This window comes from Marmota monax, unplaced genomic scaffold (assembly GCF_021218885.2).
Source record: "Marmota monax isolate L192 unplaced genomic scaffold, Marmota_monax_Labrador192_F-V1.1 WCK01_AAM20220418_F8-fsc00322, whole genome shotgun sequence".
Taxonomy (NCBI): Eukaryota; Metazoa; Chordata; class Mammalia; order Rodentia; family Sciuridae; genus Marmota; species Marmota monax.
Genome location: NW_026692168.1, coordinates 992,862 through 1,004,686, shown reverse-complemented (window position 1 = coordinate 1,004,686; position 11,825 = coordinate 992,862). Strand labels below are relative to the sequence as shown.

The 11,825-nt window shown below is 39.7% G+C and overlaps 1 protein-coding gene across 1 annotated transcript in view; it reads right to left on the bottom strand.

Moving 5' to 3' along the window:
* Nucleotides 1-266: 266 nt before the first annotated feature.
* The window catches only part of Nsf (N-ethylmaleimide sensitive factor, vesicle fusing ATPase), a 148,834-nt gene continuing 137,275 nt past the window's right edge, over nucleotides 267-11,825 (bottom strand). The window contains exons 18-21 of the mRNA XM_046421262.2: nucleotides 6,718-6,852; nucleotides 5,512-5,625; nucleotides 2,316-2,371; nucleotides 267-1,867 (exon numbers count right to left, since the gene is read on the bottom strand). Coding sequence (XP_046277218.1) covers nucleotides 1,846-1,867; nucleotides 2,316-2,371; nucleotides 5,512-5,625; nucleotides 6,718-6,852 — 327 coding nt within the window. The 3' untranslated portion in view covers nucleotides 267-1,845. The remainder of the gene's footprint in view (nucleotides 1,868-2,315; nucleotides 2,372-5,511; nucleotides 5,626-6,717; nucleotides 6,853-11,825) is intronic.

Sequence of the window (11,825 nt, the reverse complement as noted above, 5' to 3'; positions counted from 1 at the left end):
GCTAAAATTTGTTTACGGCTCTGTTTTCCAAGATAAAATAAGCATAAAGCACAAGTATATAGGTTCTTGCTGTTTTTCAGCATTTTGGTATGCTAGTGATCTGTTTTTCTTTTCAAATAACTGTACTAAATAAGAGATTTTTAAAACAAAAATCCTCCACCTCCTTTGGCTAGCTGTAAGAAAACAGAGAGGTTTCTTTTTGGACCTCCTTCCTCTTCATAAGCGTCTGTCGGTGATTGTTTTACATGAAATACTGCCTACGAACATTTTCAAGTATATTTACTCTTTATTGCATTCCTTCATTTGCATTAAACAATATAATATTTATCTTTTTCAATATAGTTTTGGACAGAACACAAAGACATTATCCTCATTTAACAAGAGACATAAGTTAATACAATGTGTGCTGCTTCTCGGGAGGAGGGAAGAGGCAAGATGGCAAACAGGTTGGGGATTCAGGACATGGGCCACCAGGGATCACAAAATTCCACAATAAATTCACTGTCATAAAAGCCACAAAATGAGCCAGGGATGAAGACTCAAAACAAAAGTATACAGAGAACAAGATTTGGAGATGATTGGCCTTCTACTTGCCACACCCAAGTGCCACTGTGGCAACAAACTGGTCAGAAGTGGTGGCTTCTGACCACCTGTCCTCGTGTTTTAAGCAGCAGTGGGGAGAGTCGTGCTCCATATGTCTCATCACCATATGTGATAACCTAATTAAATTCCTTCCAACTCAGTGATAAGACAAGTCACCCTCAAAAGGACTCAATGAGTTCTCCTTCCCTTTGGAAGAAGCATGTAGAGGATGAGGGAAAGGATCAGACGGGTGTTCAAGGGCTGAAGGGAGAGGGTGAGGACGTGGCTTATTTCTCTGGATAATAGTGTTTTATTTGCATGCTAGATAGTACAGATAATTTAAAATAAAGGAAGGACAAATTCTAAGTAAGTCATTAGGCTAAGGAAAAGAGAAAAGTGGTGATACTAATAAGCCTTTTATATTATCCTAAGGAATTGACCCACTTAGAGTTGGACACTAATTAGTGCTGAGAGGTTTGTAAATTACTTTATTTTAATAATTCCTTTCTGTTTAGGGGTGTACATTTTCCCATACATATCTTTCATAAGTTTTTAACAACATCTTCTGAGTGGTAATAATTAGCATATATCTTACCACAGAGCAAATTAATTATATCAAGGGGATGTCACAGCCACCACAGTGACAACTGGACTTTCTAATAAGAAAGATCTCCTGATTGCAACTTGAAAATATCTCTGAAAATGATTAAGAACAGCATCTTAGATATTCAAAGCCCTGTTTCTTCAGGCAGTAATAACCAGTTCCATGGGAATACCTTTAACCAAATACCAATTACCGTTAGTGTAAGCGTAGGGGAGTTGTACAGAGTCCCAGAGAACCCACGCCTCTGCTCACTGCTCTTGTTTTGCATGCAGAAAGTCGACCTTCTAACAAGGTCAAGTGTTGTCCTGCAACATTTGTTACCTTTACTAATAGTTTTCAGGTGGTGCGGAGCTTCAAATGTGTAGTGTGCACAAATACAGTACGGCTCCCACACAGACTCTGAGTAAGAAGGAACCACCTCAGCTCAGGGGAAGGTAAGCACAGCATCTTAAGCAGATTTACACTTTCCACAAAAACACCAGAATATCTCAATAAGCATGAAGAGGGGAGTGTTTTTGCACTAATCATGCAGTGAGCGCAGGTTGAAGGTAGAGAATGTTTCACTTAGTCCAGTATCTCCAGCAAGATGAGTGAAGATCCCAGGCCATCTTCACCTTGGTCATGTCCCTTGGTCACCGTGTGTTGCAAAGAGTCCATTTTCAATCAAAGTCAAGGGGGCTACTGCAAAAGAAACACCAAACACATACACATAAAAACAGATGAGCACCTGCAAAAAGCCATTCATAATGGAATCACTAACAGCTTCTTAATGTTTTTGCTACATTTTCCACTATGCATTTGCTATAGAAGGACAACTGACAAAAGAAAATGGTCACAACTCCATGCATTTAAAAACAGGTTCCAATAAATATGTACCATCAAGTTTTTCCCTGCATTGTGACAAGGTAGTTTTGCGAAGCAGGACAGGGAGAGCAAACCAACAGAACAACCAACCTCCTTGCTTGGTCTCTCATACCTACAACACAGTGAAGAATTCTAATAAATGAAAACAAAGTTATGTTGGAAAGAAACTGTCAAATTCATATGTACTGTATGCAACTCTTAAATAGTTACTGGGATTTGACAGAGTGAAGTTTAGTCTGTAGTCTTAAGTGCTGTGTGTACTTACGCTCCTTCTTCTCTTAAGAGGGCCAAGAATTTTCTCACGCGGTATTCAGGATCCATCTAAATACATCAGAAGAAATAAAGAAGACAAGTTAATGGTGCCTTCTAACAACTATGCACTTACTTCATGCCAAGGAAATGCTTGGTTTCATACTTCCAGTAGCACTCTGCTGACTCACAGGAATGTGTCAACTGCTCCTTGACCACTGTTCTGATGCACAACAAAGCAGATTATATCATTTAGGAGAGTGGGATTTCCCAACATGGAGAATGGCTGATTGCTGGGTTCAAATGACCTGACCCAGGGTCATTCATGGTCACCTCAGCCAAGTGCTCTCTCAGCTGGCGCAGCATGGGGAGGCACAGCACACTTGTGAGGCATCATTGTGAACCAGACGGTGGTCAGTCCAGGCAGTTCAAATGACATCCAATTCCCAGGACTTCTCTAAGGCATAAAAGTCTCATTAGATAACCCAAATATGGCTTATTACCTCTATGTCAATCAACCATTGAGCTTTTCTTAGCCTCAGTGCCCTTGCACAGTTTCTTCTTTGCAATTAATGGAACAGTTGCACTACAACTAAAACAAGAATACCGCTGACTCTGATGCGCTCTCTGGGTAAGCTGTCTCTCAGGGACCTGGAATATGTCATGGGTCTAAGGAAAGATGGCGGGATTCTGATTCAGGTGTTGGTTCAGGTTGTTGCTATTAATTATCTCTCCTGGTTTATTCATATGTATAGTAATTTGTTAAAATATATTTTATTCTTATTGGTCTATCAGAGATGTGAAGTTATCTTGATAACGATCATTAAAAACATCCTTTAATTCTTTAAGATGAATTTTTTATTGTAAGAAACACACCTCACTTTTAAAACATGTTCTAGGACAGAAGTCTATTCCCAGAAGGGAACTCCCTACCCTCCAGGAACGGTTTTCAAATGCTCAGTGCAGCTGTGGGCAAGTGTGCAATTGGATTCCCCCCTCCAAACACTTAAAAAAAATTCTCTTCTATCCCAGAAAAACATTGAACAGAAGTTTCAAATGTATCAAAGTTAAGAGGTCAGACTACAAAGGACTAAGAAAAAGTGTGAATAGCTAACAAAATAAACATTTTTCCTCTTTGGGAATAGAATTACATATGAATCAATTGTCAAGTTCTTAAAAAAAATGGAACTAGCTGGAGCTCAGTTGTAGTCAGTACTTGCAGGTCTTTGCCCATTAAATATATTTAATATGTGTGAGCAACGACTTACTGACTTGCCTGTAGCTATGGAATTAAAAGTCAAGAGAAAGGGAGGAAAAAAGTAATCTAGATAAATGACTTTATTCCCTCAGGTGACATCCAGTCAGAGCAGATCCTCAGCACTGTGCAAGTTTTAACAGAATCATGCTCGGGGAACAGAGAGGGAACATGACTTACATTCTGCTAAACTACATGCCTCTTCACTGGGGCTCAGTCTCTCTAGGCAGATCTAAAGAGAAGTCACTCAGCTGCATAGAATCCATTTGACATGAAGGGGCTCAAACTTGGAGGCCTATGAAGTGTCAGTCGCTGAAGATTAGGCCTGAGCGCCCCACTCTCACTTTCTACCCCACGTACATAAGAAGCATTAACTTGATCACTGACCTCAGGCATCAAAGGAAGAGGAAGGGAAGGGGGCTGGGGCGAAAAACCCACAGAGTTTCTTCTGTGCAATTATTGAAAAAAAAAATTGAGTTGAAACTAGAAGAAGAAGAGGAGGAAGAAGAAGAGCAGAGCTGGCTTTCCGACAGGTTTGTCTTTTTTCAAGGAAAGCGCCAGTACACCTGTATGGGAACCTTTACCAGGAATAAGCCTCAGCAAAGTGCTTGGTCTGTGACTCTAATTTATTGCTCATAATGGAAAATAAATTAAAGTTTCAGTAGGCTGAACTTTAGGTTTCTAAAAACCACAAAAATATTATTTTAAACTAAGCTTATCACAAAAGATTAAAAAGTACTCACTTCATGTTTCTGATTTGTTATTGCTCCAACGGCCCCCTCTGGATATAACTGAGAAGCTGAACTCCCGCTCTGCCACCCACTCTCACACTGGTGGATGGGTAAGACCCCTCAGCAATGCGCCATGCCTACAGCATTCCACCCAGGACCAGAGATGGAATCATTCATTCATTAAAAGTTCACTGAGCACCATACTCTGTGTTTAGCTCTGTTCTAGGGCTTTAGATAGTGCATCTGAACTCACTGAGCTTGGTAGGGAGAAACTGATCTAGTATGTCAGATGAGGGCCAGGAGACAGGATGGGCATGAAGCATGGAGTTCCAGAAAGAGTAAAGGTAAGTTGCCAATAGTTGTGAGAAAGTTCCAAAGAAGTTTCATCTGTTTCTGCCCAGGAAGCAGAATAGGGCTCAGTTTTCCATGAGATCCTAGATGCTTTAACCCTATAGTAGTTTGCATAAAATTTCTAGGAGTCCAGTCAGGGAAAATTATACACAGCCCAAGTCCACTCTATGCAATGTAACCCACCTATTCTTTACAGAAGTCTCCCAGGCCTCCTCTCATATACATGTAGTAACTTACTGATATCTGATGTCAATACATTCTTCCTCCATCACTAATTAGCTATGTGATTTTGACTAATTTGCTGACAACCTGAGTGATACACAGCTTTCTTAAAACAAGGGGGCAGCAGAGCAATTGCTATTTTTTTGGTGGTTCTGGGGCTTGAACACAGGGCTTCATGCATGCCATGAAAATACTCTACCACTGATCCATATCCCCTGCCTAAAAATCACTCTTTGAAGTCCTTTCTAGTTCCAAGATCTAGTAATTCCTTAAATTAACAGCTTGAGTTCAGAAATAATATAAGAGAATTAGAACAAATGAATTAAAACCTTAGTGAAGGAAATATTAAAACCTCTTGGATCTGGTGCATGGTAATGCACGCCTGTAATCCCAGTGACTTGGGAAGTTGAGGAAGGAGGATCACAAGTTCGAAGTCAGCCTTGACAACCTAATGGTGCCCTAAGCAACTTAAGAGACCCTGTCTCAAAATAATAAATAAAAAGGGCTAGGGATTTATTTTAAAAATAAAAAATAAAAAGTGGCTCAGAGGTAAAGCTGCCCCAGGTTCAATCACAATCTCAGAAACAACAAACAAAAAACTCTAGGTGTATGGTGAACTTGTTTCTCTGGATCATGTGGAGGAAGCTCCTTACCTGCAAGGACATCTCGATCAACATCAGTAGCTTCTTGATTCCTATCCAGACTTTCTTCCCTTTGACTTGTTGTGCAATTGTGGTGCGTTCCTTATCCTTAAAATTGCCCAAAAGCTACAAAACAATAAACAACAATGAAGTCCCTCTAACATCAACAACATTAATTAATTCTCACATTCATCCTGAAAAGAACAGTGGTAGGAAACATCTGACTGAGTTAAGCTGATAGGATTCCCTCCTATTTTAAATCCAGTCTGACCTTCCTGAACCCATTAGGTACAAGCACAAAAGCAAAAGCTGGTATCTTAAACCCTGTTTGTCTTTGGATCTCCATTGTTACTCAGAGATATGTTTGCTGGGAAAAAATAGCTCCAATCCATAATAAATACAAGTTAAAATTTTTAGCATTCCTTTCTGGGAATAATCTGTATGTTGTCAAAGCAGACTAGATTTAATTCTCTTGCCCAGCCCTGCCACAAAAACTGCTCAAACAGACAACCTGTAAACATTTGTCGTAAGGATGATTTTGTTGGGAGCACTCACGCACCATGGATGGGGAAGGCTGTGAGAGCTTATGGCCTCCACCACTGCTCAGCAACTTGCTAAATCACCTTTTCCAACAGATCTCGTCAAGTCATCTGTGCACATTAATATTAACCAAAGGTTTACTGCAGCATGTATTTTTTTTTTAAAAACTAAAGACTTTATCATCCTCAAAAAATTTCAGAAGATTTCCATATTATAAACTCATGAGGAAACTTCTTTTTATTTCTGTAGCTTTTTTGAAGTTTTGAAGGCTTTAATTACTGTTCCAATCTACTAAATGCAAGGAAATGTGCTGATGGCCACTCTAAATAACCAGGTTTTATCTGCAATGATTACCTTACTCCCCACCTTACAGCTTCACCCATCCAAGTCCCTGGTCATGGACTCTGTATGCATTCTATGCCTGTGGGGCGCAGACTAACTCATTCCTGCAGTGAGTGCTCTGCCTACCCTGAGGAATGGGGAATTAATGCCCTGATACTTGTGTTCCTCTTCTTCCTCTAATTTCTGAGAACAACTGAAGGTATTATCTCAGGGTTCCATGTTCTAGGTTAAGTTAGAAACCAGACACCAGGTATTCTAGCTGTGCACCCCTCAGCATGATCTCCAGCCTCAACTCCTTTCTTATAAACAGAGTGCAACCCATTGACTCATTTTCACCTCCAAAGCTTCCAGCAGCTGCTCTCCAGTAGCAATGTTGGGCACGTGGATGGTGGTGCTGAAGGCATTAAGCATTTCCATTTCCTGAAGGACATCTTTGCGGCTAGTGGTCCCAATGATAAGAAGCTTTCGGCCCTGAACACAGGAAGAAAATGTGTTGGAATGCACAGGTTAAGACTATTTAGGAAACTAGAGTACTAAAGACTGAACAAAATGTGCAAAATCTATTTATTTAGTTGTGCAAGTGTGAGTGCTTTGGCAGGAAAAGAAAAGATCAGGAGTTCCCTCATGAAAATCTGAAAAAAAGATGTCTACAACATGATTCAAAAACAGCATCTAAACATCTTCTCATTCACAACAGTAAAACAATGGATCGTTAAATCAGAGAGACATGCAAACTGAACAGAAAGACACTGAAGTGGGTGTCTGAAATTCCTTCCTCAGAGACAAGATGGCACTATATGGTGGGAACTGGGGGAGAAAATGAATGAATAGAAAGTCGGTATCTGCAGTTTAACAAGGCTCTATTAGGTTTTCTAGAAGAAGCAGGATATGACAGTTTACATGTGAGCAACACTTAACTGTGAAACGCAGAGACTAAGAGTTCTACATAACTGTCTCATTTAACATTTTTAAATCTCATTTTTATTTTACCAAGATTATGTGAAAAAAGTTTAAAAACCATGCCAGGCTTGTGCCACATTTCTGACTCCCCTTTCCAAGTCAATCATTTCCGGCTCCCCTAGCCTTTTTCTTGCATTTGCTCTCTTCTCTTTTGATAGCAAGGTCACAGTACTATTTTTAGATTTTTGTGAAATACCATTTCTTGATGTCTTACTATGGGAGACGGGGCTTTTCCGGTTACTTGTGCACACTCCTCCCACTGCTTAAAAATATCGGGTAATTTGAAATTTGGGGTTTTTTTTCCCCTCCTGGTGTCCACTGTCTTCATGGTTCAATCTGAAATGCTCACTCTGTACATGTGCTGTACATATGTAGTTCTAGAACTTTCCTCCTTCCTCTGTGAGATCTCTTGTGTCCTAGACTTCCTTCTCTTCATTTATTTCCCTTTTTCTGAGGTGCAGATACCCAGAAAATTCCAGAGGAAAGTTGCATAAAAGGTAAAAGCGTAGACATTGCATTTCTGGAAGTTCTTTATTCTGCCCTTTTCTTTTCTTTTTCTGTTTCTACTTGAAAATCATATACCTTGAAATGGGTCTTTCTTCACTCATTTTGCTGGCAACTAGATGAGCCCTTTCTCAAGTGGAAATTCTAATCATTCGGTTCGAGGAAATATCTTGGATGGTTTATTTTCTCTGTGACTCACCCTTCCCACTCTCCATTGGGAACCTCCACGAGTTGGATACTGACCCTCTAAGAAAATCTTCTAATTTTTTTTCTTTTTGTTTGTTTTTTACCTCTGGTTTTCATTTCTCTAATATTTTTGGGGTTAACATTATCTTCTAATCTTTAAAATTCTTTCTTGTTTCCTGAAAGCTTTCCTTTTTAACTATACCCTATTATATTTCCTTCTTCTCTTTATTATTATTATTGTTTTGCAGTGCTGGGGATCTAAGCCAGGCCATCCTGCATACCAGACATGCGCTCTACCGCTGAGACACACCCCCAGCTATTCATCCTATCCTATTTCCCAGGTACAGTATCTTATTTTAGGTCTCTATGAATATTGTAGATTTTTTTTTTAAGTCTTCTTCTGTTCCCTGCTTTGTCTGTTTCCTCTGAGTTCCTGCTCCCCTACGTGTTTCCTGGAGGCTTTCCTCAAGCATCTGGTGATATCGGGCAACTGTTCAGTTAGGCTAATAACTGGAAGCTCTGTGTTTGAGGGCCTCACTCCAGGAAGGTCAGGAAGACTTGGTTGATTATTGTGGTTCTCTCAATGATCAGTATGTATACATTTTTCCCAGAGAAGAGTATTCCAGTCTCCTTCCTGAGGGCCACCAAGCCTAGATACCAGCATGCTGGAAGTCGATGGGGCCAGGGGTTTGAGAACCTCGCCATTTAATATGGAGACTGCCACTTAATCCTATTTGCTGTATACTGTCTCTTCAGATCCATTCTCATTTAGTCTTCCTGTAATCACACAAATTAAGTACCAGGACAATTCCCGTTTCACTGATGAAGCTATTAGTCTCGAAGATATAAGTGATTTGTTCAAGGTCATATAATTAATAAATGAAGGAGCCATAAATAGATACCAGATCAAATTGTATGCTTATGCTCTTTATGAAGAAAAACACATTTTAAAAGGTTTGCTTAGAAAATGGAAGATAAGTATTAAACTTATATGAATTATACTGTTCTTTCTTCTTCTTTTTCTTCTTCTTCTTCTTTGAGTAGGGACTTGAACCCAGGGCCCCCTTCATGTGCGGCAAATGTTCTGCCATGGAGCTGTACATCCTATTTATTTCATGAGTACAATATCTCATTTTAGATTTCTGTTATTATTTTTCTTAAAAAAAATATAATATATGTGGATTTATGGTACATACTTAGTCCATATATTAAACCTATTTGTGGATCTTAGAAACTCAGGACGTTAATATTAATGTGCTAGTAGGGAAAGACCTTAAGAAACCAAAGAGCAGATGCCAAATAACTTGTTTGGGTTTGTTAACATTACCTCATTAGCTGTCAATAAGGCATGCTACCCTTTCTCAATGTATTTGCTTATCTGTGCAAGGACAGAACAGGGTACCACCACGAACAAACCTATAAGAAACCCAGTCAGGGTTCTCTGGTACAATCAGCCACTGGTATAATAGATGACTGCAAAGATTCTGAGATGGAAGTGGTCTGTGAAATATACAGATTAAAGGCTAAGCATTAACAATATTCAACCAGCCAAAAATCAAATGCTTAAAAACAAACATTTACCAAGTTCCTAGATGAGAATGGAATGACTATACAGAGGGAGATAGATACAAAAGGAAACCACAATGCAGTACAGAAAGGCACAGTGTCATGCGCAGTGATGTCAGGCAGAGGGAAGAAACGTGTGGCAGAGAAAGCGGCTTTCTCTGGAGGAGCTAGGACCTGGATTAAAATGATGAGTGGGCTGATTAGGAAGAGGAAGGGGAAGGACATTCCAAGCCCAAAGTAGCAGAAATATAGACACTGGGGTGATTACAAACATGTAAAGACATGTACATTTCTACTGTAGCAACATAAAAACGGTGGCTATTTTTTTACTCAAAAGTTTTTTTTATTTTTTATTTTTTGTTTTGTTTTGTTATCAGGAATTGAATTCAAGGGCATTTGATCACTGAGCCACATCCCCACTCCTTTTTTGTATTTTATTTAGAGACAGGGTCTCACTGAGTTGCTTAGTGCCTGGCTTTGAAATCGCAATCCTCTTGCCGTAGCCTTCTGAGCCACTGGGATTATAGGTGTGCACCACCCTATCGAGCAAAAGTTTTTGTTTTTTTTTTAAATACTAAACTGTAATGGCAAGCTTGGGAACACATCCCTGAAGGCTAACAGGTAATAAATGTACCATGTGCTGGTATATTCTCATTTCAAAAGTAGTAATAATAATAATTATTATTATTATTTGAGGTAAAGGGGATTGAACCCAGGGCTTTGCACATGCTAGGCAAGTGCCCTACCCGAGTTACATTCCCAGCCCTTTTTATTTTATTTGGTATTGAAGACTGAACCCAGGATACTTACTACTAGCTACATCCCCAGTACTTTTTCTTTCTTTCTTTTCTTTTTTGTTTTTTTGAGACAGGGCCTCCCTAAATTGCTGAGGCTGGCCTCAAACTTGCAATTCTCCTGCCTCAGCCTCCAGATTGCAGGCATGTACCACTGTGCCTGGCTTATTATTATTTTTTGAGATGGGGTCTCTCTGTGTTGCTGGGCTGTTCTCAAACTTCAGGGCTCAAGTGATCTTCTCACCTCAGCCTCATTACAATTAAAAATAGATGATACTTCTCTTTTCCCTTAGGCTTTTAACACCCCACAGTTCTAATTCAAACTCCCTCATCTTGTTCTCTCTGGCAGAGGACAATGTATGGCCCTGAGGAAGAATCTTCTTGCTCATTACAAAAGCTGAAACTTTCTCTCACAGTAGTAACAGTGACTACACTCTTTATAGTGTTGAAAGATTGGGAAATGCACAGCAACTTATAATGGAGACGCTAATTTATGTTTTGCTTTTCTTCTTGTTTAACAAGACTGCAAACACTGCAAAGAGGTCACGACCCAGGCAAGTTCAGGCCTTGATTTACAAACATCATCTTTAAGAAAACACCGAAAAACATTACTGAATAATTAAGTTGTGCTGGGTCATTTTGTATATTAATTAGTGGTAACGCTCAGATGGAAGCTTTCTCATGAAGAAGCTGCTCTGAATGCACTCACGCTAACAAATGCCACTGGATAATGTGACGGGAAAAGCCAGCAGTAGCACGCAATGGGGGTGCAGCTCTAAACGGGGCTCGACCTAAGATGGGAGATTCATCTTGTTCATGTGTGGCTACTGGTCTTAAGTCCACAGTGCCCAAACATGCCCCTGATGGAAAGAAGAACAGCAGTGATAACCCATTTTGGGGGGGGGAAAAAAAAAAAGTCTCACCCAACATACTCATTATTGAGATTAGCTAGTCCTGATGCTGTAAAGAAAGGACCTCAGTAAAATGACTATCTGCCAATCGGATTATGATAAACATTGTTCCAAGGTTAAATAAGTATTAGTTAACTAATTCTCAGTTCCATATGAATTAACTCAGGTGAAAACATTACCATGAAAAAGGCAGGGCTCAGTTAGGTGTTGATCCTTCAAAAAAAAACCCACTTCTTTACAGGATGAAGAATGAGCAACATCTAAGCCTTTTGCCACACAAAGGACTAACCAGATAATCCACACCCTTTCAGAGGTCTTGCCCATTGATTGGCCCCAATAAACTGATTTGTAACAAAAGTTCATGTGGAAGAAAGCTCCCCCCTCCAAATAAAAATACCACCAATATAATACCGCAGTGAAATGGAAGGGCTGATTTCAACCTATGAACAAAAGTAAAGTCAGTTATGCAGAAAAGAAAGGCCATTCTTTCCATATCATTCAATGCTGAGCAAATGTAATACAC